Source organism: Cladophialophora carrionii (assembly GCF_000365165.1).
Source record: "Cladophialophora carrionii CBS 160.54 unplaced genomic scaffold supercont1.5, whole genome shotgun sequence".
In the NCBI taxonomy this organism is placed as follows: Eukaryota; Fungi; Ascomycota; class Eurotiomycetes; order Chaetothyriales; family Herpotrichiellaceae; genus Cladophialophora; species Cladophialophora carrionii.
In genome coordinates, this window is record NW_008481830.1 from 1,693,720 (window position 1) to 1,719,705 (window position 25,986).

General features: G+C 54.6%; 10 protein-coding genes across 10 annotated transcripts; 7 read left to right on the plus strand and 3 right to left on the minus strand.

Moving 5' to 3' along the window:
* Positions 1–715: 715 nt before the first annotated feature.
* G647_06439 (uncharacterized protein) lies at positions 716–2,185 on the plus strand (the record flags this gene model as incomplete). Its single annotated transcript, XM_008730760.1, has 1 exon — positions 716–2,185. One exon carries the CDS (start codon positions 716–718, stop codon positions 2,183–2,185), a length of 1,470 nt encoding a protein of 489 aa, XP_008728982.1.
* Positions 2,186–3,156: 971 nt separating this feature from the next.
* Positions 3,157–4,361, plus strand: G647_06440 (uncharacterized protein; the record flags this gene model as incomplete). The annotated part of the gene is made up of 4 exons (XM_008730761.1): positions 3,157–3,323; positions 3,505–3,617; positions 3,683–4,173; positions 4,224–4,361. 4 exons carry the CDS (start codon positions 3,157–3,159, stop codon positions 4,359–4,361), a joined length of 909 nt encoding a protein of 302 aa, XP_008728983.1.
* Positions 4,362–5,923: 1,562 nt separating this feature from the next.
* On the plus strand, positions 5,924–6,688 carry G647_06441 (uncharacterized protein; the record flags this gene model as incomplete). Its single annotated transcript, XM_008730762.1, has 1 exon — positions 5,924–6,688. One exon carries the CDS (start codon positions 5,924–5,926, stop codon positions 6,686–6,688), a length of 765 nt encoding a protein of 254 aa, XP_008728984.1.
* Positions 6,689–7,065: 377 nt separating this feature from the next.
* Positions 7,066–8,367, minus strand: G647_06442 (uncharacterized protein; the record flags this gene model as incomplete). The annotated part of the gene is made up of 1 exon (XM_008730763.1): positions 7,066–8,367. The coding sequence occupies one exon, from the start codon at positions 8,365–8,367 to the stop codon at positions 7,066–7,068; it is 1,302 nt and encodes a 433-aa protein (XP_008728985.1).
* A 953-nt stretch (positions 8,368–9,320) lies between these two features.
* G647_06443 (uncharacterized protein) lies at positions 9,321–11,207 on the plus strand (the record flags this gene model as incomplete). The annotated part of the gene is made up of 1 exon (XM_008730764.1): positions 9,321–11,207. The coding sequence occupies one exon, from the start codon at positions 9,321–9,323 to the stop codon at positions 11,205–11,207; it is 1,887 nt and encodes a 628-aa protein (XP_008728986.1).
* An 883-nt stretch (positions 11,208–12,090) lies between these two features.
* G647_06444 (uncharacterized protein) lies at positions 12,091–13,254 on the plus strand (the record flags this gene model as incomplete). The annotated part of the gene is made up of 1 exon (XM_008730765.1): positions 12,091–13,254. One exon carries the CDS (start codon positions 12,091–12,093, stop codon positions 13,252–13,254), a length of 1,164 nt encoding a protein of 387 aa, XP_008728987.1.
* A 1,765-nt stretch (positions 13,255–15,019) lies between these two features.
* On the minus strand, positions 15,020–17,370 carry G647_06445 (uncharacterized protein; the record flags this gene model as incomplete). Its single annotated transcript, XM_008730766.1, has 3 exons — positions 15,020–16,163; positions 16,217–17,080; positions 17,135–17,370. The coding sequence occupies 3 exons, from the start codon at positions 17,368–17,370 to the stop codon at positions 15,020–15,022; spliced, it is 2,244 nt and encodes a 747-aa protein (XP_008728988.1).
* A 3,378-nt stretch (positions 17,371–20,748) lies between these two features.
* G647_06446 (uncharacterized protein) lies at positions 20,749–21,900 on the plus strand (the record flags this gene model as incomplete). Its single annotated transcript, XM_008730767.1, has 1 exon — positions 20,749–21,900. One exon carries the CDS (start codon positions 20,749–20,751, stop codon positions 21,898–21,900), a length of 1,152 nt encoding a protein of 383 aa, XP_008728989.1.
* Positions 21,901–23,036: 1,136 nt separating this feature from the next.
* On the plus strand, positions 23,037–23,636 carry G647_06447 (uncharacterized protein; the record flags this gene model as incomplete). The annotated part of the gene is made up of 2 exons (XM_008730768.1): positions 23,037–23,146; positions 23,207–23,636. 2 exons carry the CDS (start codon positions 23,037–23,039, stop codon positions 23,634–23,636), a joined length of 540 nt encoding a protein of 179 aa, XP_008728990.1.
* A 170-nt stretch (positions 23,637–23,806) lies between these two features.
* G647_06448 (uncharacterized protein) lies at positions 23,807–25,093 on the minus strand (the record flags this gene model as incomplete). Its single annotated transcript, XM_008730769.1, has 2 exons — positions 23,807–24,509; positions 24,774–25,093. 2 exons carry the CDS (start codon positions 25,091–25,093, stop codon positions 23,807–23,809), a joined length of 1,023 nt encoding a protein of 340 aa, XP_008728991.1.
* Between the last annotated feature and the right edge of the window lie 893 nt (positions 25,094–25,986).

A 25,986-nucleotide genomic window follows, 5' to 3' on the forward strand; every position in this document is an offset into this window, starting at 1 on the left:
AAGATCTCACCGGGGACTCGCATCCATTGTCTCAGAGGGAACTTCGTATCCCCTTGCTTCGACGGAAACTGTGCCTACGTTCCAGCCGTTGAGCCGTCCACCACTGCGCGCTCTTCTCCACCCTCCCCATCCTCGCCCTCTAACGAGAACCGTCACTGCATCATTACAGGACTCGTACCTCGTACGAGTACTTACGGCAAAAGTCCACCCTTTCTCAGCATTCTGTTCCTTCCCAAGAGGCTGTGGCCCACTCACAATCCTGCGCCACGGAGACCGGGCATGTTGGAGGGTCTTGTTCTAAATTTCGCTGTATTGGTTCCTCGACCCCGATCATCACTCCTGAGACACCTCCAAGATCACCTGCCCTTTCTGCATCCGGCCGGGACTACAACAACACGAGCATTTCTAGTCTTCGACATCCTCCGACTTCCTCCACACTGTACCTCGCAGCTACGACGGAACTTGGTTGCCGCAGAGTTTGCCCAGATCACTGTCGAAATTGACAAGCTGCTTGGCCTGCGACTCGAAACCACTCAGCACCCATCCCTCGCTTGGCCGCGTACCCCTACGCTTCCCTACGAGTCCCAGACGTGACCTACCTCCCTACCGCCCGCCGCGTACATAAGTTTGGCTCACTCGGCATCCGGCTCTGTCAACTTTGCCACCGGTAGTCAATACTTCATCGAGCATTGAACAGTGAAAAGCAAGATCCAAGATGTGGTGGAAGGTGGCCACTTCCTGGCTCGCGGTGCTTGCCGGGACAGCGTTTGTAATCAGATTCTACAGCCCCGAACTCTTCAACAAATTGACTGGGCACATATTCGAACGCGCACAATCACCACTGGTTGTCGCAGAGCCACCTGCCAAACGCCAGAAGGCGAAGCGGACACTGGCAAGTCGACTCGAGGCGAGCAATAGTGGCATCTCCACCCCCACTCTAAGTGCCACTGAGGGCAAAGCCAACAAGAAGAGGAAGCTCATTTCCCCGCCGGTCGAAAACCAGGTTGTCGCTAGAACCAACGAAGGCCGATCAGTGACCTTGCCAAGAGATGAGGATGACGAAATGAGCAACAAGGAGTTCGCTCAGCAGCTCGCCAGAGCGCAAGCTGGGACGAAACTTGAACCCGCCAACACTCAGGGCCCGACCAAGAAAGAGCGTCGTGCTGCTGGAATGGCGAATCAGGGCAAGCAAAACGGCCCAGTAGCTTCAGGACGGTCCACAGACACCTCCTCCACCACTGGCCGTGATGGAGATGACGATGTCTCCCCTATCGGATCTCCCTCGACCGGCGCAGTGTCTACTGCACCTACTTCTCGCGCGGGTGACGTGTCGGATATGCTGGAAGCGCCCGCCGCCAAACCTGGCGTTTTGAGATTGACCGATGTCAAGGACAGCGGCTCAAAACAACCAGCCAGGTCGTCCCAGTCCTTCCAACCTGCCTTGACTAAGAAGCAAAGACAAAGGCAAGCGAAAGCGGCCGAGCAGAAGAGTATAAGAGAGGAATCCGATCGTTTGCATGAGCAGAAGAAGCAAGCGCAATTACGGGCCGCGAGGATAGCAGAAGGCAGCTCGAACCAGATCAAGGCAGATGCCTTCACGTCGAAGCAGAATGCGTGGCAGTCGAGCAAGCCGGCGGCCGAGAAGCTGACTCAAACCTCTCGCCACGAGGAGGTAGGACCATTGCTAGACACCTTCGAGAAGCCAGTAGCACCGACCTTTACAGTGCATGGTGCTGTCACGTCAGAACCACTGTCGGATGTTACAAACGCTGTGCCAGATACAGCCAATGTCAATATGGTGAGAAAGGAGGTCGGCGGGAACCAGACAAATGCACTTGCACCCTCAGACCGCGAGAAGGTTTCCAGACCTACCTTAGGAAGTCAGTCTAGTTGGGCGGACGAAGTGAACGAGGAGGAACAGGACAATTGGGCGAATGAGCTTGCACAAGAGGAGAAGTGGGAATCCGTCACCACCAAGAAAGGAAAGAAGGGCAAGAAAGAAAATGGCGACACAAGCAGTGAGGCCAGTCTTTCCTTTAGCAGGCCGTTGGTCAATGGCAGATCAGCTGTCAATGGTCACCAGACGAACGGTGTGAAAAAGCCGTCGGCAGAGTCCTCGAACCGATTCCAGTCCATTGAGGCAATCACAGATCCGGCTTTCAAGGACGCCGAGTGGGAGGCTTGATTTGAGCTGTGGAGAATACTCACACAGCAAAGCAATTTCTTGAGCGAGGTGTCGGAATATGTCACCAGCATGACGGTTCGGAACTCAGCGGCGGAAGGATTATCGATTCTAATACTTTCTTCCTTTATTCAATTAGTGGTCGCATGCAGCATTATCCAGGTGTCATCAGCATTGCAACGGCTAGTTACGGGTACAGTGGGGAGCAGCCAGCTCAAATCTTTGGGATCATGCTACCAGATTATACCCACGAAGATTGGAGGTCAACTTCAGGCCTACTGAATACAGTATGCATCTTTCACAGCAGCAAGGCGAAAGTGACTAAGACGGATGATTGCACCGCTGGGCGTGCTTCCTAACATAGATCTGCTGCAAGTGGCCGGTTGCGGGTATTGAGTGACACGCTACCGTGTAAAAGACACAATCCTCGGCTGGTACGAATATATGTAACCGTGAAGATGCCGTGAGGAAATGGTGAAAGTGGTGAAAAGGATTGTGGCCTTCGTCTGACCGAAACTCAGGGGTGGCTTAGCATCCTATTGGCGGGATCGACCACTGCGGAGTATATCTCCCCTCATTGCTTTGCTCGGTTGGTCCGGCCAGCGTGTTAAGAATAGAGTGTGCATTTTGTGTGTTTCGTTCTGGGTTTCCTTTGCGAGATATAATCTTACCAACGTTTCCACGCCGGCTCACGTCGCCAACTACAAACCCGGCGGTATTGGCTCTCCTCGCGGATCCCTCGATCACCTCCTCCTGCCATCAACAATTCACTGCGTGCTTATTTGCTCTCGGGAGATCTCACCTCTCAGCTCTGCACATCCACGTCCCACTGTGTCCCTTACCACCTCGTATATCGCCACGTGAGGAGCTACTCTTTCCAGTCCATATTGATTCTCTGGTCCTCTCCATTCCCGACGCCGAGCTACACCTCTACGCAGACCGACCGGCTTCACGATCGAGTGCAGCCAATGCAAATGGCGCAAATACGCGGGACAGCGGGCTACAACCTGGGCCTCAATAACCAGTTTGGATCTCAGAAGAATATAGATGCTACCAATGACCCGAGTCCGCTTGATCAGATCCGGGAGCAGACGAGCAAGATTGAGGATTGGTTGAATACCATGGGGGAGCCACTGAAACCGTGAGCATCGCCTCTCCCTCGTGCAATAGAAACTGGAGGCTTGGGGTTCTCCTGACCACAGCCGTCGCCGCGGAGCTTTCGTGGCCAACATTACATTTCTCCGCGACGGGAGGCCCCCTTGGCTGAGAAAGATATGTGGCGCGTCAACGAGGAGCCAACAAGCTGATTGTTGTATTCGCAGGTACCTCCCTGCGATCGGTCGCTTCCTGATCGTCGTTACATTCTTCGAAGATGCACTACGAATCATCACCCAGTGGAGTGACCAGCTTACATACCTGAGAGACTTCCGACACAGTAAGTCAGCTTCCAAAGACCATGGCGGATTCAAGAAATGCCGGATGCTGATCTTCTGCCCTCAGTCCCGTGGGGCATCACACACCTCTTCCTCATCTATAACGTGGTCGTCATGTGCGTCGCTTCTACACTCGTCATCGCGCGCCGCTACGGCGAGTATGCCGTTGCTGGTCTCCTCTCGGTCGTGGTAGTCCAAGCGCTCGGATACGGCCTCATCTTCGATCTCAACTTTTTCCTTCGCAATCTCTCAGTCATTGGTGGCCTCCTTATGGTTCTCGGTGACAGCTTTGTCAAGAAAAGGGTATTTGCAGGTCTGCCTACCATCGACGAAAAGGACAAGAAGATGTACATCCAGCTTGGTGGCCGAGTGCTGCTTATTTTCTTGTTCGTTGGATTCGTCTTTGCCGGCGAATGGAGCATCTGGAGAGTCCTTGTCAGCCTGATCGGGTTCGTGGCTTGTGTCATGGTCGTGGTGGGATTCAAGGCCAAACTTAGTGCCATCATCTTGGTATTGCTGCTCAGCGTCTTCAACATCCTGGTCAACAACTTCTGGACAGTAAGTACATCGCTAGGTTTCGGGGACTAAGCCGCTAACGAGGTGGCCAGCTTCACCAGAACCACCCCCATAAGGACTTCGCCAAGTACGATTTCTTCCAGATTCTCTCCATCATGGGCGGTCTCTTATTGCTGGTTAACATGGGACCTGGCCAGCTCAGCGTGGATGAGAAAAAGAAGGTTTACTAGGCTCCTCTGAGCACACCGGTAAAACGTGCTCCCTGGGCGAGCCTCTGATCTTCCACATGTTGGAAATGTGCCGGTCCGAACAGGAGCTTACGACACGATCGCGTGAGCCAGAAGAGATTACCAATTGCGCTGGCTGCTGAGCACGTCGTTGACGCTTCTGGGAGACGGCAACCCATTGGCGCGGGCAATTCCAAAGCGACTTCTTCTGGCACGGTGAGCTCGCTGGCTCCAGCAGGTGAAAGGGTATAACGATGTGCATGAGACCATGCAGGATAACGAGTCAAGCCGAGGATGACAAGGAGCGAGATTTGAGCGCCTGCGAGTCCCTGGGTCTACGGCTGGTTTATTTGACCTCTGCGTTCCACAGGACCGTGATGTACCAGAACGGCCTTCTGTTATTTGAACTTGCATAAGCGGAACAACCACGGATTGAGCGTACTTTGGCCAGCACAGTGATAGACAAAGCCATTGTCCAAGAACTCACCAGGGTTCACTCCCATTGCTCCTCGTATTTCTCAACGGTCAAGCATCACTGCTCTCAGGGCGAACTTGGCCAAAGCTGTCCTGCCTTGCCAGGGTGTGATATGACGGGATATCGATGGTTTCGTCATGTGGATACACATGCAAGGTTTGCCCGCGTCTCTGCAAAGTAGAGGAGACAAAGACACATAGGCAGTGTGACTTCTCCCGTGAAGAGACCACGAGGCTGAGCCGACTAATCGGTACAGTATGCGGCCGCATCCACCAACGGTGATTTATGGCGTAATCGAGCCTGTCCACGCCCATGTCAACGAAATCGCGGTCTTGCTTTGCGTCTCTCGACTCTGCTGAAACGTAATGAACGCCTTTCCTCAGTAGCTAGCTGCAAGCTGTTGCGTAGTGAGCAGGTCCGGCTGATTCGGTCGATATTGCACATAGACAGAAAAGATGTGCACTGGTCATTCTGTGTCACACATTCGTGCCATTCAAGCCGTGCTGGAAGATCCAGTACTGTATCACCGCTCGGATGAGATGGACATAGGGGAGCCGTGGCCGACTCCGAGGAGCCTGTCGCGTTTCTCGCCAATGGTGATGCAGGTGAATGGCACGAATTCGAGGAGTAGCCTGCGCGGAATATATCCCCTTATGATCAGGGAGCAAATCTTCTACATCCACCGTTCCTGTTCTGCCTTCAGAGTATTCAGGCGTCCTACTTGACAGTGCAAGACTGCTGTACTGTAGACCACAGTCGATGTCTCTGCAACTCTATCTTGTCTCTTCCACGCGCTGTAGCCGAGGTCTGGAAGGACTCGTCGCCGAAGTGGGCTTGCTAAACTAGGCTTCTCTTCTGACGGTGATCGGTCCATCGGATGAACACCATCTCCTGAAGTCGGCAGGCCATCATTGGTAAATCACTGCAAGAGCTGTAGCGGCCTCAAGACCGTCTATTCCCTTGATCAACGTGCGTATATATATTGCTTCAGTCCGTCACGAGCAATCCTCCCTTCACCCTCCCCTTCACCCTCCCCTGCACTTTTCCTACTCGTGTTCGGTTCACACCACCTCCACCACAAATAATCACAATGTCGCAACCCTCTCCTCCTCTGACAGTGCATCACCTCCACATCTCCCAATCCGAACGTATCGTCTTTCTGTGCGAGGAGCTGCAAATCCCCTACACGCTCAAGACGTACACGCGGGCGCCGATATTCGCACCACCGGACCTCGCGGCCCTGACACCGCAGCGGTCCGCCCCCGTCATCACGACGACCAACCCGGTCACGGGCGTCGAGTTCAACATGTCCGAGTCCGGCGCCATTGCAGAGTACATCAACACCGTCTACGGCGGGGGCAAGCTGGCCGTGAAGCCCCACCAGGCAAACTACCCGGACTACGTCTTCTGGTTCCACTACGCGACCGCGAGCCTGGGCCCGTCCTTCTTCCGCAAGATGATGGCCCTGGCGACCGACCCTGCGGGTTCGAGCCAGTATTCCCGGTCTGTCGTCATGGCCGGCATCCACAAGCACTTGGCCGCGGTGGAGGCGCGGCTCGCCGAGGCCACCTATCTCGCCGGCGACGAGTTTACGCTCGCCGACGTCATGATCGTGTGGTCGCTCACCACGGGCAGGCAGTGGTATCAGGTCGACTTGTCGGCCCATCCGGCCGTGTTGGCCTACTTGGACCGCGTGGCGCAGAGGGACGGCTATCAGAGGGCGATTGCCAAGGCGGAGCCGGGCCTGGATTGGCGGAGAGGCATCACGGCCGAAGGGCCGGACCTGTTCGGCCCGTATAGGGACATGCTCGTGAAGATGGGGGTCGATGTTGACAAAGGCAAAGGCCAAGGCTAAGGTCCAGGGCCCAGGTCTATAGACTGACTGGAACATGGAAGACCGAGTCTACTTCGTATCTGGAAGAGGTGCAGATTCAATGGAAGCATGCTGGGGAGGAAGTGTGGGCGGAGTATACATGCATGCTTGTGTGCGTGCGTGCGTGCGTGTATATGTGTATATGACTGACCGTCGCTCTTCCTGGTGTCGCTGTGAAAGCATCAATCCGACTCCACTTACAGAATTTAGGACGACGAACGCGTAAATATCGTCTTCGTTCTGTTCTAGTGTCCATGGATGCTCTATTCTTTAGCACTCTCTATTCCTAGCATTAGCTCCATCGCGTATCAAGAGGCAGGTTCCAAGGATGCGGTTGGCCACCGTCTCCATAACCGTCGTCAACCGTCAAAAATCGACTTCAACAGATACTTGCTCGCCTCGTCGCGGCCAGGACTCTCCAGCATCCGATCCACCCTGTTGCCACTGCGATTTCCTAACCAGTTGCCCCTATCGTGGGGCACTTCGCCATCCGAATTCCTCCTCCGTCTCGCCCGCTTGTCCCCCACCGTCATACCTCTGGTCCATTGGCCGGACGTTTCAATTCTGATGTCCTCGGGGCTTCGTTCGCTCGCTTTCCACCGCACATCATCCTGCGTAAGCACGTACCAGATACAGAGTGGGTCGTGGAGTGCAAGCGCGGCGCCCTCGCCCTCGTGGCCGATGTGCAGCCGCTCCATCTTGTCGAGCATAGGCGTCATGAAGGCCGACATCCAGGCAGCGAGAGGGGAGCCTTGGTCGAGGAACGGTTTCGCAAAGGCGGTAAACTCGCCGCGTGACAGCATGTGGTATTCCGTGATGTCGAGGCTCATCAGTGTCAGTTTCAACTGCTTTGACAGGCGTGGCGGATACTGCGGCATGTCGACGCTTCTTTCCCCTTCTGTGGCGATCGGCATCGTGCTCGCCGGAATGGGCGACGACAGCGCGTACACCCTCGCGGCCGCGTAGGGGTCCGCGTAGACGTTGAACTCCGCCACGGGGGTGACGTTGCCGATCCCGTCGACCGTCCCTCCCATGGTGACCACCTCTTTGCATCGCAGGAAGGTCTCCGGGTCCTCGGCCGCGGCGAGTGCAAAATTCGTCAACGGGCCAATTGCAATGAGAGTGACGGTCCCGGGCTCGTTGTCCCGCAACAGGCGCAGAATTTCCTTGTGGGCGGGCTCGAGGGACGGGACGAACGCATTGCTCGGCTCCTCGATGTCGACTTCCGGCTTGGCCTTCTTCGTCAGATCGTCGTCCGGCGGCGGCTGCTCGAACAAGCGCTTCCAACTCTCCTCGGGAGAGAAGTGCGGATGACTCGTATGCGTGCCTGCCAGGCCATCGACACCGTGGAAATAATCGGCGCTTTCGATGCGGTCTTGCAGGGGCTCGTCCGCGCCGATGGCAACGACGGGCTTGAACTTCGTGATGCCATCAAAGCCGAGGGGCTTGCCCTGCGACTTACGCCAGAGGAGCTCTTTCTCCAGGATGTGGAAGATCGCCACGACGTTGCGGAGGCATGAGCGCACGTCCACGTTGCCGAACGTCAACGAGATGAGCAGCACTTCTAGGTCCTCGGCCTTGGCGCTGAGGGCCAGGAGGATGGCGAGGACATCGTCGACCCCGGGGTCCGTGTCGATGATGATGCGGTTTTTCGGTCCCATAGTGGATTTGACGCTTGTAGTCAATCAAGTGATCAAGGGATATCGCGCTGAATTTGAAGCCGAAGCACTACCAGGAGCGGAAGATGTTAGTCGTCAGGCGGACGTTGCACGAGCCTTGTGATTTGTTCTGCCCCAGCTCAGACAATTTTTGCAGGCAGACCACACGATGCTTTGGGTGACTTCGCAAACAGTCTGAGCCGAAATCAACCGCAGGCTGACAGCTCAATGCGCCAGAGTATTTCCTTCTTGTGAGCCCATCTATCGTTGGAGGAATAAGACCAAGAGAGAATTAGGAATAGTGGCAGTATCGGCGAACTCCGATGTCTTGGCGATTGCAACGCTCAAAATCCCACGTGCCGTCACGTGGGGTTTATTCCTTTCTGGGAAGGTCTTGCAGCGGCAACAAGTTGCTCCGGCCGGTTGATATTCGGAATTTTCCTGTACGAGCAGTGACGAGTGACGAGATACGAGGTTGAGAAGCCTCTTGATTTGCTTCCCTTAGTCAGTTGTGGTGATCAACCCGAGCGTCCCAATCGGCTTCGGAGAACCCTGGTGTGCATATCTCCCCTGGACAGACTGCAGACTGCGCACGAGAAGGGCGTGAGCTTGGCTGTCTGCGAACTTGATCGGGTTGCAGTCGACCAGGGGTCCCAAAGTGCGAGGCCATTGTTCTCCCCTTGGAGGCGGTAGATGATTAAAGGCTAGAACGGTAAGTAGCTCGCTCGTGATAGGCTCACGAGTCCGGTATCATGCAAGAGCGATCGCGACGGTGGCTGCAAAAGCTCTAGCTGCTGAAGTATGATGCATGAAGTGTCGTTCGACACCACTTTGGCACTCACTACACTGCCGAAGGCATGAACATTTTCAAAGGACGTGCTTCATAATACCCATCAATCCTCCTCCTGTAGCATCCATTCACTGTGGTGTCTCATACCACGTACTGCGGACCCAGAATGGCGGACTTGGACGCCAACCACATCATGGGAAGAAGACCCTACACTGGGCCACGATATACACATCAACACGCGCAACTCGGCTCCCTCACTGGTCGCCTCATCAAGTCACCTCATTTCCCGGGCTCTCCAGTCGTGCAGTTCTGTTCCATACCATTTGCGGAAGTGCCCAAGCGCTTTGCGCCTTGTATCCCTCGGGACAATATACCAGACCATTTTGATGGCAGGCCGCACAGGGACTTTACACAGTTCGGTGCTGCCTGTCCTCAAGTTGGTGCCACCAAGCCTAGCTGGTTTGCGGCCTATGGTGGAGCGCTCGATGATGATGCCGGCGTAAGATTTGACGAATTCACATGTCTTACCGTCAGCATCTCCGTGCCCGAGACTTGTCTCTCTGTCAATGCAGACGGGCAAGAGCTGGAACGACGGCCCGTCATGGTCTACGTACATGGTGGCGGCGCACAAGAGGGCATTGGCCACGTTGACGGCCTCCACTCCAACGCTGCGCTAGCAGCCTACTCATCAGAGCTATCATTGCACGCCATCACGGTCAACATCGGGTACCGCCTCAATTGGCTCGGTAGCCTCGTCTGTCAAGATGTTCTCGAAGAGTATAATGCTGACCCGTCAATTTCACCTCATGGTCCGTTCAATTTGACCATCCAAGACCAGCGTGCAGCTTTCGCATGGATTCACAAGTACATCAGTGGGTTCGGTGGTGATCCCGACAACATCACTGCCTTTGGCGAGTCAGCCGGAAGTATTTTCCTGGTATACCATATATGCGGTTCTCCTGAAAGGCTGTTCAACAGGGTGATCCTTCAGTCCGGAGTCGTCTTTGGACACGGCACATTTGACCAGAAGAATGCAGAATACCAGGGTCTACTGAAACACTTTGGGATTGAAGGCACAAGTGCTAGTGAAAGGCTGGAAAAGCTTCGGCAGGTGCCTGCGGAACTGCTTGCAAAGTATCCTGGTCAACACACCTTACCTTTTGTCGAAGATGTGCCCGGGATGAGCGTCAAGAAGCCGCTATTCCCAAGAGGAAGTCCTTCTTTCTCGGAACAAACACCACTAATATCATCGTGTCCGTGGCTTGAAGACATTATTATTGGCGATGATTTCTGGGAGGGGTACGTCTTCAGGGACTTCATCCGAGGGGCTTCACCAATACGCTTTCTCGATACTATCAGATCGATTTTCCCGGATCAGGTGGCCGACCGCCTGCTTGATGCGTACGACTTACCTGGTACACGCGAGCTCGCCGTGAAGGTAGATGACAACCGCTTCTGGGGAAACGTCATGTACTTCGTTGGGGACCTGCTGTTTTCACAGCCCATTCATAATATGGCTAACGAACTCGCTCTCCACAGTGCGCCCGCAGCAGGCCCTGCCAAGAAACAAAAGATCTACCGCTATTCATTCGGCTTGACGAATCCGTTCCCTGGCTCAGACCACAGCTTCGTGACGGGCCACCATTTTGTGGAAATCTTATTCCTGTTCCTGACATTGCTGGACCGGTACCCGCGACACCGAGATAGCTGGCTCGAGAAGCAGGCCAAGGAAACTGCAAAGCGATGGATCGTGTTCGCCAACGGGAAAGAGCCGTGGGACGAGTATGTGGTGCGTCAGCAGTCAGAAATTGGCGACGCGAGGATGGCCGTCTGCGATGACATTCGAGGCTGGCATGTCAAGACAGTCTCGCAAGATGAAGAAGAGAGCAAAAGCGATCCCTGGGGTCGGAGACGCTACGATGGATGGGCAGCATTAGAAGACGCATTTTTGTCGCTGAAGGGGCCTGAGATGGACGTGAAGACATTTGAACAAACCGTGCACGTGGCCCGCCTGCAATTACTTGGCAGTGTCGTGGGGCATCCCTCGAACTGACTGGAGCTATTATGTCGAGAGACCGAAGAACGTGTGTTTGGAAACGAGATGACCAATGTATAGATGAAGAGAACTGGCGCCTGTAAACATTGGTGAAGACATGTCGGAAGCAACCCGTGTTGGGGTGTCAAGATCTCGTCGAGTAGGCCGGACACATTCCACGCCGATCACGTGCGAGATCGACTCTGGTTGGTCGCGATGTTCTACCCAATCAGCTCTAGCCGGTGATGCAGTTCGCACCGCCGCTCAGATGTCCGGCCAGATGCAGCCAAGTGTGAGCTTAGGGAAGCCTATTTCTGTGGCCCTGTGCCCCTGGCGCTCCCCAATGCCAGAGAAAGAGAAAAATTATTATTGCCTTGTCAAACCCACAACGCGTGGACCGGAGCAAGCCTTTTTTCTTTGGTCGCGCCGCAGACACATGGCTGCCATGGCGGCCGTGACTCCGTCTCTCTCTCATCGGTCCCTGTGCTCCTCGCTCTGTTCTCCGTTGTCGCATCACAGTCCTTTCTCGACATTTCGTGCCTCTGTCGGTCGCTCCCCCGCACGTCTCCTGCATCGGCCATTGCACGTCCAGTCGCTCCCCAAGTCCCAATCCGCCTCCCCACGAGTCCATTACGCCGTGACGACCCGGCACTTTTTCAAACTGGCTTCCTCACGCTCACGTCCATATTCCCAAGCCAACAGTCGCTTGAGTTTGATCTCACGACACCTGGAAGAACACCAGCAGTCCTCCTATCCTCCCATCAACACCCCATACACGACCGAGAGGACTTCGTTGCCCTCGGACGACGTGCCCTGGAACCCTCCGTCACCACCTGCCCCGCGTCCGAAATCGCCCTCGCAAGTGCAGAAGAGACAATTGTCCACGTCGTCGTCGGCCAAGATGTCTTCGCAACCTCCTCACGCTTCTCTCCTGATTCCCGGGCCCATCGAGATCACCGATGAAGTCTCGCAGGCTATGGGGCACTATGCCCAGTCCCACGTCGGCCAGCCATTCGTCAATGCCTTTGGCGAGACTCTCACTCAGCTGCGCCAACTGTTCCAGACGACCAACCCCAACTCGCAGCCGTTTGTGCTGGCGGGCAGCGGTACGCTGGGCTGGGACCTTGTGGCGGCCAACCTCGTCGAGCCTGGCGAAGATGTTCTGGTATTGCACACTGGATACTTCGCCGATTCCTTTGCCGACTGCCTGTCGACGTACGGCGCAAAGCCTACACAGCTCAAGGCTCCCATCGGCGACAGACCACAGCTTCCTGAGATCGAAGCAGCGCTGAAAGAGAAGAAGTACAAGGCTCTCACGGTCACGCATGTCGACACCTCCACCGGCGTGCTCTCCCAGATCCAGGCTCTTTCAGACCTGTTGCGCCGTGTCTCTCCAGATACACTGTTGGTCGTCGACGGCGTCTGCTCCGTAGGAGGAGAGGAGATCCACTTTGACAACATGTCAATCGATGTGTGCCTGACGGCGTCTCAGAAAGCCATCGGATGTCCGCCCGGTCTATCCATCACGATGGTTTCGGAGAAGGCGATGAACGTCTTCAAGTCGCGCAAATCCCCGCCCGGGAGCTACTACGCGAGCTTCAAGAACTGGTTGCCCATTATGCAGAACTACGAGGCCAAGAAGCCGTCCTATTTTGCAACTCCTCCCACTCAGTTGGTTCAGGCCCTGAACACCTCCTTGAAGCAAATCCTTTCGAGACCGGTGGCCGATCGCTTTGCTCAGCACAAGAAAGTGAGCGACTACGTCAAAGCCAAAGTCAAGGAAATGGGTCTGAAGGAGCTCGCCCTGGACCCTGCAAATGCAGCCCACACAATGACGGCAATTTATTTACCCGAGGGCCTGACTCCGCCCGAGATCTTGCCCAAGCTGATGAGCAGGGGTGTCATTTTCGCCGGCGGTCTGCACCGGGAGATTGCGGCGAGATACATCCGTTTTGGCCACATGGGCGTGTCGGTCACGGATGAGTCGAGGGGAGAAGTTGACAAGGCACTCGATGCGTTGAAGGAGGGTCTGGCCGAGGTGCAGCAGGCCAAGGGAAAGAACTGAGTCCTCCTGACACCTGTGGATGATGTGGGCGTGGCATTTTGCATATATGCATCAGACGCAAATACAGGACATCTGGGCAGGACTCGGGCAAGCGATAGTGCCAAGGTGAGGTCTTCCTGAGCGCCGGGCAGGTTTGGAGATGCGCATGTTGTGTGCAATGCATGTTATCTTTTATTCCCCCCTCAAGTGGGACTGCGACTCGGGGAAGAACACACAGTGCCCGACCTGGGTGCTCGGAAATAGAGAAAGCGGGTTCATGGTAGACGGCTGCACATGTGCATGTATTGGAAGAGCTCCTCTGGCTGCGGCGAGGTAGAGTGCCCATTTGTATCAATGCTCGTACGCCGCATACGAGTTTTCCATTGCAACTACAGTACCTAGGAGGTTCATGAACGATGACCGCTTGCGATGAATGCCATTGCCAGGCGCTCTGATTATGCCTTGTACATAGCACGGCCAATGTACGTTGGTCAGTAATGCCGAGCAAACGCTGCTCCTCGGTATGTATGGCTTGCCACGGTCAGGTGTGCATGTCGACCACACGCTGTTGCGGTAACCGTAACTGTACCGTGTCGGTGACCACGGCCGCGTCATTGGCACGCAGTTCGAGTAACCCCCTTTTTCAACTATGAATCACATGGGCGCTCTCGGAGACGTCCCGAGTAGCGTTTCAGCGAGTGTGCGCGCGCCCGTTCGAGGCCCTCGACACTGTCGAATTACTTCAGGTAAGCCACGTTGCCATGACCCGGAGAGCCAAAAGCAGACGAAACGCGGTTCATGCTAGGAAATCCTCAGAAGCACGCCAGAGCCACTCAACTCAACCTTACTGTTGAGACCTGCTCCGCGCACGGATTTTCCGCCAATAATCTGTCAAAGAAGAAAAATTGTCCCGCATTGACCAGCGTTATCCACGGCATCAAGGGGGACGGATTGGATCTAGACGTATTGCAGTCGGCACACAGGCAATGGCGAGGGAAGAACACGGGAAGCCCAAGGTTTTCATACACTATGGAACCCAAATTAGCCTTATGAATGCATGTGGAGATCGACTCAGACACTCACTCCGAGTCCCGAACAATGGATAATGCAGCCGCGAAAGACAGTCGGACGAGACAATTCCCCGCCCACGGCGCTGGCAGCGTAGTTTGCGTATGCGTCGACCAGGAAAGTTCGGAATGCCACTGAAAGCGAGAAAACAGACCGATGCTGAAGACGGCGCTTCTAATGACCGACACAGTTCAATGAATGCTCGAATATGTGGCCGGGCCGAACCAGAACAAGCCGATGCGGAAGATGACGCCGTCGAACTCGGCGGGGTGGGAAGCGGTTCTTCGGGCTCGGGGCTTGACGTTGGGGTCACCAGTCTTTTCGACCAACTTCTGCACGCGTTTGAAGGTAGTTGTTGTGCCAGAAAGGGTCGGTCAGGACGCCCAGAATCATTCCGATGCCTGGGACCGAGAAAGGACAGCCCGACCTGATACAGCTGGAAGCCGTGGTTCCTTTCGAACACAAGGGGAATGGCGCTAAAGAAGAGGTAGACAATGCCGAGCAAGATGGCGACGTAAATGTCCAATAACAGACACATGGGTTCCTAGACAAGGAGCTGGCTGGGGACCTTGCACGACCGGATGAGCGTGCTTAATATGGTGCGCTTGACTGCTTCGATGGATGCGAACCAGCAGTCGTCGCCTGTTTCTTTCCGTTCTGAATCTCGTACCTCAGGACGAGGTCGACGCGGTGATTCCTCAACGACAGTCCAGCGAGCTCATACCCCAGACCCTCTGTTGACGAAACTCCAAAACGAACCCTCGCCAAACTCCCCACGGAACTGTTGCGGCATCTCGGTAGACATGCGCTCGGATCCGCTCTCCGCGCTGAACCCTTCTTCGGACATTGCAAGAGCTACATCGTTATACGTCAGGTCAGCAACGGGTCGGAAAGGGGTGTCGTTGAATGTGTATCCCGAGCTGACGGGCGCGGGAGCCATCGAAGAGGCCTGCTGGAACTGCATGTTCCAATCAGGCATTTCCGCGAACGTGGTGTTGTTGGCGAACATGGGCGGTTGCTCTGCCATTGGGTAAAACGGCCCTGCACCGCGGGAACTGGGCGTCATGAGCAATTCGGAGGACCGTCCCTCTGAGGAAGAGGTGCTAGGTTTGGAACTCAGCGATGGTGATGGACGATTCTTCTCTGCCCGCAAGAGGAGGTTGTGGATGACGTCGGCCCCTTGTCCCGCGACTCGATTTGTGCGTCTAATCGTGTTCACTCTGGAGAGGGATTCCTTGATACAGCGGAATGCTTCGGCCACGAGATCGGCATTTTCACTCGGAAATGCAATCAGAACCGCCAGCATCGACACACAGGGTTCGACAGTCAGGTAAGCGAGCGTGAACATCCTGTAGTGGTGTGGTTCTAGGGTAAGGAAAAATCTTTGCTGGGCCTTCAACATTTCGATTCCAGCCTTCAGGATCTCGGTACGACTTTTGGCGATGGAGAAGATGTAAGGCCTGTGAAGCATCAGGACAAACAGCCACACAGTTGCACATAGGAATTCGCGTTGCGATGCCAGATGTGGACACTCTACATCGTAGGATCTGTCCGGATTCTCGAAACGGTAGATCGGGGGAATGGAGGCGATGTAGTCGAGGGCTATCTGATGTAAGCGCTCCACCTTGCCGTAATCGCGTGGATAGGGGCCTTGCGCTTCCAGCTCTCTGACTTGCGGGAGATATTTGTGGATGTGGTACTCGAGCAATCGCACCGTGAATGTATTCGGCTTGTCATATTCAGTCCTTTGAAACGGAGCCATCGATGTGCGGTTTCTTGGGATCTCACAGTCCGTAGGCACGATGATCGTGTAGTCGTTGGGTTTGAAATTCAGGGGCTTGCCCAGCACCATGCCCATTTGGCTGTTGTAACAGCCGTCAGTAAAAGATGCGGATCGTCCTTTTGAGCGACTGACCTGTCCCAAAGATAAAGATTCAACATTAGTCGCCGGCGCAATACTACCTCCCACAGTTCTTCAATGGCACTCTCGGCGTCACTGGCGTACAGTTTGCCGTCATCGCGATGGAGGCCTATCTCCTGTGCATTGATTGCGGCTTGGGCAACGACGAGCCATGCCTCGGCTATCAAGCCGCGGTTCTTGAGCCAAGCTGTGCGCAAGATCTGCGCTGCGATGTAATCCAAGTTGATGACGTCCTTGGGCAACAGGCTCAATAGACGCATCGTCGCATCTTCCGATACACCATCGCCGTCCTCGTCAATGTCCTTCAGACACGGAGGATGCAAGTTTTCAGAATATCTGGCTGGAATGAACTGTAATGCGTACGCTAGGACCTGGAAAATGAGAGCTGAAAATATGAGTTTCTCGGACGAGACGGTCGTGTCGGCCGGAGGACTCGGAGGCTGCAGGGGGTAATGCTGATAGTATTGCTCCAGTTTGGGGATGAAGTAGTTCCTGTCCAGAATAGTGTACTGCCAATTCACCTCGTTGAAGAAGACGGCGACTAGGTGCCTGACGCAAGACGGACAGGGCAACTGTTTGAGGACGGCCCTGTAGATGTCAAGGGCCGGTCGACAGAGCGTGATCTTCCTCTGCTTGCGTGGTGGTGGTCTGCGCGTCCCACCGACTTCAAGGTTCTCTAGTTTCTGCAGGATGCCAAGCGAATTGTGCACATTGACACTGGAATACCCGTACGCCGCGAGATCTGGGCTCCGTGACTCTCCTCCATTCGTAGGGCTGTATTCATGCGCTTCGACCTCGGGTTGCTTGGAGAAGCCGCTGGTATTGGGGCCTTTCGCAGAGAGATGTGAGCGCTTGACCCTGGTAACCGATCACTCAGAATCGTATAGCATCGAACGATCACCACTTCCTTACCCGGAGATCGCATCGCCGTAGGTGCAACTATCCTGCTTTCCGCGGAGCACGCAGGTCATACATGGCGATTCCCTGTTGCACTTGTTCGCGTCAGAGCCAATGCAGACGATGAGTGACAAGGGCGACGATACCTTCTGTTTGCTATGGCGACAATTCGTGCAACTGAACGTGATGCGCATTCGTTTCTTCCGCATCTGCTCGCCCGAGGCCTCGGCGGAGTACGGTCGGCTTTCCATCTCATCGACAGATACCCGGGAACAGACGCCGCTAGATAATGGGTTGAGGTCTCGAAATCCGAGACCTGCGGGCGCTGGCTTTACATAAAGCCGCCACCTCTTCTCCACTGTCGCGCGAGACAGTGAGAGCAAAGCGATTACAAGGTAAAGTCATACTCGGGCGACGAGATTACTCAGCACCGCCAAGGCAGCCCAGATGACGAAGCCTTATTGGTGGAAATGGTAGTAAGTGGGGCCGTTGGGAGTCTCGGAAGGAACCTCATTTTCGTCTCCTGCGCGGCTCCGCACGCCAATGGAATGATCAACAGGAACCTGGACAATTGGAACCAAAAAGTATCGTTCTCCCAGCGCTGGATTCGTCTGGAATGTCGCCGTCAAAGTCCCTAAGATTCCCTCCGCAGATCCGAAGCCAGCATGGTGACACACATTCTTGATGGACAGCACCGACGACCCCGAAGACCCAATGTAAAGCAATGGGCGAGGGAAGGCAGTATTCGGGGTTACTGTGCCGCTCGTTGACGACGCCGATTGCCACTTGCGAGTGTTCCAGCTTGAGCGGCGCCCGTCAAATGCAAGCACGCTGCTACGTCCAGCTCGCTCCTGCGGTCGTTGCGGAGGATCATCGCATGTTTGTAACGCCTCAGACTTCACACGCCGCATCGGACCATATCATCCACCGGAAGTTGTCAATGCTCGGATGTTGCCTGTCTCCTTGACACGCAACCTCCATCTACAAATCTCAGAATGACCTGTGGGACATGCCACGGAGCGAAGGGTGCTGACAAGGATACAGAAGCCAGAAGCGTAGCCTAGTCTCGGACAGACTCTCCCGGATGGAGGCATTCCAACCAGTGGGTGCCAGCTCTGTCGCGTGTCCATGGGCTGGGCATTCGCCGTACGAGCAGTCGCGCGAAACGAGGCAATGAGCCATCCAAGGGAAGGAAAGCGTTTGTTGCATCAGCCAGATCAATGTCCATCTCGGCGCTTCGCTGCGTTCGCGGCAATTCAGCGGCGACTGATTACCTTAACCATATCCTATCGGCTAGCCTGCAGTTTGATTTGGCATCGCATGAAAGAGTGTGAACCTTAAGTGGAGAAGGGAGGGTTTGATATGCGACCTGGCCGAGATAATAGGAGCAAGGGACACGGATCGGGCCTGGCAACAACTCCGTGTGAGTAAGTGACCTTTCGGCAGTTGTAGGGTGGCTTGGGTCTGTGGTTTGGTCGGTGGAGCGTTGATTGATCCTAACGCACTCGAAAGTCCAGCATGTGCGCTTGAATGTTGGGCTTTCCACCAGAAACCTGGACCGGAGATACTTCGAAGAACACGGCGGTGTTAGTATTGGGATGTGGGGATCTTTACCATGAATATAAGCTCTCAACAAACAACAAGTGGATGGACGAAAATCTGAACGCGAATGGAATTGAGGATATGAGTTCAAGGCCAGTGAGCCTTCGAGAAAAGCAATACAGGGCATGTCCACGGAGTGGCAGCCAATGCGAGACGGTCCCCCTTCTGACTTGTTGCAACAGCAACTCGCCCACCCTTGAGTGCGTGGCGTCTCCGCTGAAAGCTTCTGCTGTTCAGCACATTAGGCAACCATGACTTCCAATGAGACGGGCAAGCCGTGGTCGCGTCGCCAGGTAGGAACCCCTATCGGCATGTCATTGACAGCATAAGTTTACTGACCGGCAAGCTAGAGGAAGCCTCGCAAAATCCACCCACAGAGGCATCCCTGTACAAGGACGGCAGATGTATTGAGGCGGCTCAGGCCAAGGCAGTGGTGGGTGGATTGGGGCTCAATAAGCCTGCATGACCTTCTCCTTCCAACGCGGAGACTGAACAGGCCTCATGCTACCCCCTAAACTTAAGGCCCCTGGTATATTGTGTTACGACTGACCTGCAAAAGTACGCTGCGCTGCAATCCTTGATACTTGCCTTGTTTCCTAAGGTAGCTGCTGTACTTAGGCACGACCCCACTAGCCAATCTAGGGGACTGCCTGATGCATCTTTTCTTCATAGGACCCGAACACCCATAGCAGTAGGTGGCAGGTCGTCGACGATGCCCATCCTCTGCCTTATCAACTTTGTGTTGCGCCATAGAGTCGTGTCTCATTAGTAAAGGTAGCGGGATCTTGCGTCGCTCTGGTAGTGAAAATCCCGAACTACTTTCGAGATTCCCTGCCATGCCATGGAATATCGGATGCAAAGGTCCCCCAAATGACAGCCGCAAGGCACGGTGCTCGCTGTTGGCGCCGCCTTGCCCGCAACACCATGATCCTCTGCAGCACCACTGCACCATAAGAGTCCGTTCACAGATGTGACGTTCGATCTGCGCTCCGTCGCCTGCCTACCCAGTGTCAATCATGGCCAGTGCGCCACCCACAGCGAGAGTTAAGACAAGTGCGATCCGCCACTGGGGAGTCTCGATAGCAGTGGCAGCCCAAACGACAACACTGGATACCACATCGAGCAAAAAACTGCTTAAACGATGTCAATGCAACTCGACGTGCCGTGGACTAGACTTGCGATGCACCTGCGTGGCCCTTGCTGGACACATCATGTCATCAACGTGGTCAAGGCTGCAAAGCCTGGAGAGGATTGGCTTTGGACCGACGCAGATACCATGGCCGGCTCAAGTGAATTGACATGGTTTCGGCTCCGACTGACGTGGAGTCATTGCTATGGACTCATATCGAATCCGCCATTGTGGTAATGGTCGAAAAGCCGACTACGCGCGTATGAAGGGGTCGGCCGTACGGCATTGCGCATGCCTCGGAGACCGGGCAAATAATTTTTGGACCTTTACCATCGAACGCGGCCACAAAGGATATAGTAAGGGCGTCAAGTAAATAAAGACAGTCTCCTCGGAGTGCTGCTTTCTTCACAGGATTGGTGTTGGATCTCACAGCAACTTCGAGGAGCACCGTCGAAGGTGTCCCGTCAGACAGGACGAATACCGTGGAGAATGGTGGGCGGCACTAGTGAATAGCCTTCGAGCTCGAGGAGATTACCTGATACAGCACAAGCCTGTAACTTGTACTGTGCACTCTGTTCAATTGAGCAGCCCAGTACAGCCGCTTCATGGACAGTCTAAGCACGCAACTCCGTACGTAAGTTCTCATTCTACCAAAATGAGGCATGAACACAAGTTCAGCTGTACACAGCCGGCCGATATGTCACACTCCTGCCGCGCCTCCGCCCGTATATTCGTGGCAGTGTGTAGTGAGGGTCGAGGATAGTCCTACAGCATGATTATAATAGCTGCTGTATATAAGCATAGCCAATTGACCAACCTGTCTGCGAAGGACGGCACGACAGCCAAATCAGCGACCGCAACACCAAGATACAGTTGATCAGAGACTTCACAGAGTAACATGTCTTTAACCAGGGAGCAAGCGCACATCATCACCACCTCCACCGTACCAGTGCTGGCCCAGCATGGCGCTCAGATAACGACCGTCTTCTACGCGAACATGATTCGCGACGTGCCCGAGCTCAAAAACATCTTCAACACGTCAAACCAGCGAAACGGCCGTCAACAACAAGCACTTGCCGGAGCGCTCTACGTCTACGCCGCCAATATTGACAACCTAGAACTGCTGAAGCCAGCGCTTGAGCGCATAAGCCAAAAGCATGTCAGCCTGTACATTCGACCGGAACAGTATGACATTGTCGGCAAGTACCTATTGGAAGCCATGAAGGAAGTCCTGGGCGACGCCCTGACGCCAGCCATCCTTGATGCCTGGACTGCGGCGTACCGCCAAATCGCCAACCTCATGATCAAGCGGGAAGACGAGCTCATGACACAAAAGCAAGGCTGGACCGACTGGAAAGATTTCTGGATCGATGCAAAATCAGTCGAGTCTGAAGAAGTGACTTCGTTGTACCTGAAGCCTGTCGATGGCAAGCCGTTGCCCGAGTTCCTGCCGGGTCAGTACATCTCCATACGAGTCGAGGTGCCCGACTTGCATCACAAGCAAGCGAGACAGTACTCTCTCAGCGACAGATACTCGCCCGACTACTACCGCATTAGCGTGAAGCGAGATAACGGGCTCAACATCAAGCAAGACCCCAACGCTCTGGCTCATCCAGGATATGTCTCGAACATCCTCCACGACCAGAAGAAGGTCGGAGATGTTGTTCAACTGTCTCACCCAGCAGGCGATTTCTTTCTCGACGTGCGACCAGACGACGACGACGACGACGACCGTTCTCCTATCGTCCTTCTCTCCGCTGGTGTGGGCTTGACTCCTCTCACATCCATCCTCAATACCTCCATTGCCAAGCGTGGACGACGCCAGATCTCGTGGGTGCACGTCAGCAGAAACCACAAGACCCACGCATTCAACGACCACGTCAACACCATGGCCGAATTACATCCATGGATCAACAAGCGGGTCTTCCACAGCAATCCCGTCCATGGCGAGGAACAAGGTGTCCATTATGACCATAGGGGCCGCTTGGATTTGTCGAAGCTGGACGCGGAGAAAGAATTGAAGCTGAACGACAAGAATGGCACTTATTAAATTTGCGGGCCTGAACAATTCATGGTCGAGCTGGAGCAGGCTCTGAGGGAGAAAGGAGTAGATGCGAATCGGATCAATATGGAGCTCTTCGACACAGGTGGCATGCCTCAATAATCGAGGGATGAGGGTATAGAAACGGCACTGGCACGTGTAGAGATCATAGACTCCGGTATCTGCTAAGTAAGGTGAAATCAAGGTTTGGGTCAGGAACGTCCGGTCCGTGTGGGTTTCGAACGATGAAAGCAACTAACTACTCAGTACCGTGTACTCCGTCCAGCAACAACCGAAGCTCTAAAGATCAGTAGCGTCCACATCGGAAGAAAAGGGGTCATTAGGTCCGGCGCGGCTTTCCATGAATGCGGGGATTACGTGATGCCGCTAGACAAAACAAGGCAACGCTAGCGTGTTTGCGGCTAGCCCCGTACACCAGGCGAGGCTTCGATCTCGCGTCGGAAATCAAGAGAGTTTCGTCGACATCACCTGCCGTTCTTCTCATCTTCTCATCTTCTCATCTTCCCATCTTCTGTGCTGTCCGCTGCACTGCATTTGACGTACTGGGTACCTCTAGTTCGCCCGGTCCCTGGACGGTTGGCTTCTCTGCTTCGGCCATGACCACAGCATGTCAACGCCACGCGTCCACTCCAAGGCCAGAATCGACGTTTGGCGGACCACTGCAGCGCGTAGACACACACCTGTCAAAGCATGTCTTAGGTTGGTGGCGGCCACTTGTGTTTGCCCCAGCACCTCCAACATGGACGGAAATGGACGCTGTTGCGCTCTCTCAACGAGATCACCAAGGGTCATGCCGGTCTCTCCACAGTCTCCGGACTCCTGAAATTGATCCGACTGGACCTTGTCGTCTGCGGGCTCCATCGACCATGACCTTTTTAACGAGATTGAGTCTAGCCCCCGAGCACCATGTCCCATGTCATCGCGGTGGTGGACATTGTTCTATTTATTTTCACCCTCTCCGTACATTACCTTCTCGCCATCCCTCGAATCTCTATATCCGCAAGGTCATTTATTGTGTTGGGTGCGTTGTTCAACATTACATTCGTTGATTTCTATTCCAGTCTCTCGTTACCTGCCTTTGAGCATACTACAGTATAGTCTATAATCGTCTACTTCCGACAAATATGCAGTTGACAACTCTCCTCCTGGCATCCGTTGCCTCTTTGGCAGCGGCTCAGACAGCCACGTCGTCCTCTGGCTCATCCACCACCAGCTCAAGCTGTGCTGCTCAAAAGTGAGAATATTCTTCCGGTCCCATTCACCAGAGCATCCAGTACTGATCCAATTCCACCAGCATCCTCGACGCCTGCTTGGGCACCATCCAAGGTCAGGTGAACTCGTGCCTGTCGACCGACTACGGCTGCCTGTGCACCCAATACGAAAACCTGCTCACCTGCTACAACAACTGCCCCGCCGATCCTGGCGTCTCGACCGTCCAGCAACAGCGTCAACAATATTGCGCTGCGGCGTCCGCGTACCCTTCGACCACCAGCACTCCTGCCACGACCGGTTCGGCCACCTCGTCCGTGCCTTTGACCAACCCAACTGCAACTACGTCTTCCGAGACTGCCGTCCAGACTGGCTTTGGAACAGGCTCCGGCACTGATTCCTCGGCCAGCGCCAGTGCTACTGAGGGCTCGGACTCGGGCAGCGGTGCTTCCGGTCTTTCAGTTGGAGGAAGCCTTGTCGCTGTGGCTCTCGCCGGATTGGGATACATCTTGTAAGGAGGTGGATGGTGGAGTAATACATACCGGCTTGAGTCAAATATATTGCGTGGCATTCGCGTTGGATAGGACAAAAGCATGGGGTACAGTTTCCAGCAGCTTGCATAGCGCCTGGAGCTGGAACAGGCAATACTAATACCACATTTCGAACACTTGCGAAGGACACCTCTTCATCTGTTGCGCTGTGATCGTCTTTTTGCCGTGTGGGTTTCGGTGTTCGTGTCGTCGTCGTCTTTCGGGCTCCTTTTTTCCCCTCTTGGTGCCGACGCCGGTGCTGGCGCCGACTCGGCTGCGTTCTGATCGTCCTTGACCTTGGCCGTCCGTTTTCCTCTCTGGTTTGCCACGGACTGCTCCTGGTGAAGTTCCTCTTCATCTTCCAGTACGTCGCCACTGCTAGATTTAGATTTCTTGCGTTCGGCGGCGGGACCCGCCTTCTCCTCGAACGACTTCTCCAATATCTTCCTGTCCTCATCACCAAGCAGGTCCATATGTCCAAGCACGTAGGCAACCTGCTCCAGCTCTACGGCCTTGACATTCAACCTCGTCAGCACGGGCGTCACCGCTTCAAACAGCAGCTGGTACTCCTTCGAGCTGTACTTGAGTTTCCCCGCGTCAGGAAAGAACCAGGCAAACATCTCATCCTGGAAGAACGGAACAAGCGCCGGATTGAACACGCTGAGGATCAATGTGCCAGTGGCCGGTCCGATGCCGGTGAGTTTGCAGACATGGTCCAGAGCTTTCTCCACCTTGGTTCGATCCACCGTGGCGGTGAGGTTTAGTTCTTTGAAAGCGAGGGACGTCTGGGTCTGGATCGCCGAAGACTCGTTCTTGCGCACCATCGCGGGGAGGAAAGGGCGTGAGTGGCCGTGAGTGCTAGATAGATATGATAAAAGTCAGCTGGTGGCATCGTCACGTTGACCAGAAGCCACGCTCGAACTCTCGCTTTCATGCAATTGACAAGCCTTTGGCTCTTGTAGAAGTGCTCAACCCTGGGCCAAGACGTCCCCTCAGCACCTCTAAACAGCTGATGCAGTACCATCATACCAGTGCAATTGGGAGTTTTCTCCCTCCCTCAACCCTGACACTGGAGACGACCGTGGCCTCACGCGAAAGAAAGCACGCCAGGAAACAACTTACATCTTCCATTGCACCAGCCGCTCAACCTCGTCCTTGCTGAGCTCCAGCGCGGTGCCACGAGCTCCGGCTCTAGGCTTGCCCGTCGCCTTCTCGTCTCGCACATTCTGAGCCTGGTTGACGTTCGCCTTCCTCTGGGAAACAGCAGCAGGTAACTCCTCGAACCTCCATTTGTCACGCTCCAGTGCGGCTGCGACTTTATTGCGATCGTTCTTCAACTTCGTTCTGTACACGTTCTCCACTAGCGATGGGTAAAGTGCCAGGGCCTTTTGAAATGATGAAGTCGTCAGCACAGCAGGGTCCGGGACCGATGAGCGAGTCATGTTGAAGACACGCCTTGAGGAAGTCAGACCATGAGTAAGATCAAGACGGAGGACGTAATATCTCACGGATTTTATAAGGAGATTATTGCCTGCAGTCAGACCCCGAGGCAGGCTGCTAGCGGTCTCGAGTCGCCAGAATCCAGAGCGCTGTCGCCGTGGACTTCTCATCCAGGCGAGGCGCGTCGTCGACAATCTTGAACCTGGACTAGCAGAGATGTCTTGGCGAGCGCGACACGCCTCGAGTGCCTTGGCTGTTCCGCCTCGGTCTGAACCACCGACCAACTGAGCCCTCTCCGTGCATATACTGGGTACGTTGTACATCTGTGCCTTGAACTTATCGGCCTGACGAATGATTGGCGGTCTACTCTGGCCACAAGCCGCTGCTAAAAGTCGCAAGACGTTTCTGGCCACGTTCTCGAATCAAACTCCATGATTCCGAGTGACGACTGAGATACTGTAAAGGGCATCACACAGACAGAGCCACCATGCCGCTATGTAGTTCCAGTACTGGGTCCTCTTACTTACCTAGTCATTGAGCGCCATGTTGCAGCGGATTCATACTAGTCATGCGAATCCCAACACGAAGATGAAATTCCCCTATACACAAACCCTGTGTACTCTGTACTCTGTCCCCAGGGGCATCTTGCATCTCTTCACATGGCAGTGTGGGCGAAGGACCGTTCACAAATGGCGCTGGCACAGTCTAGTCTACTGTAGTGTACTACACCTCGGAATCATTCTCATTCCTCTTCATCCCAACTTCACCGCCACAGTCTTACTTTACTCTACTGTACCAGTTCTCTACTGTACCAGTTCTCTACTGTACCAGTTCTCTACTGTACCAGTTCTCTACTGTACCAGTTCTCTACTGTACCAGTTCTCTACTGTACCAG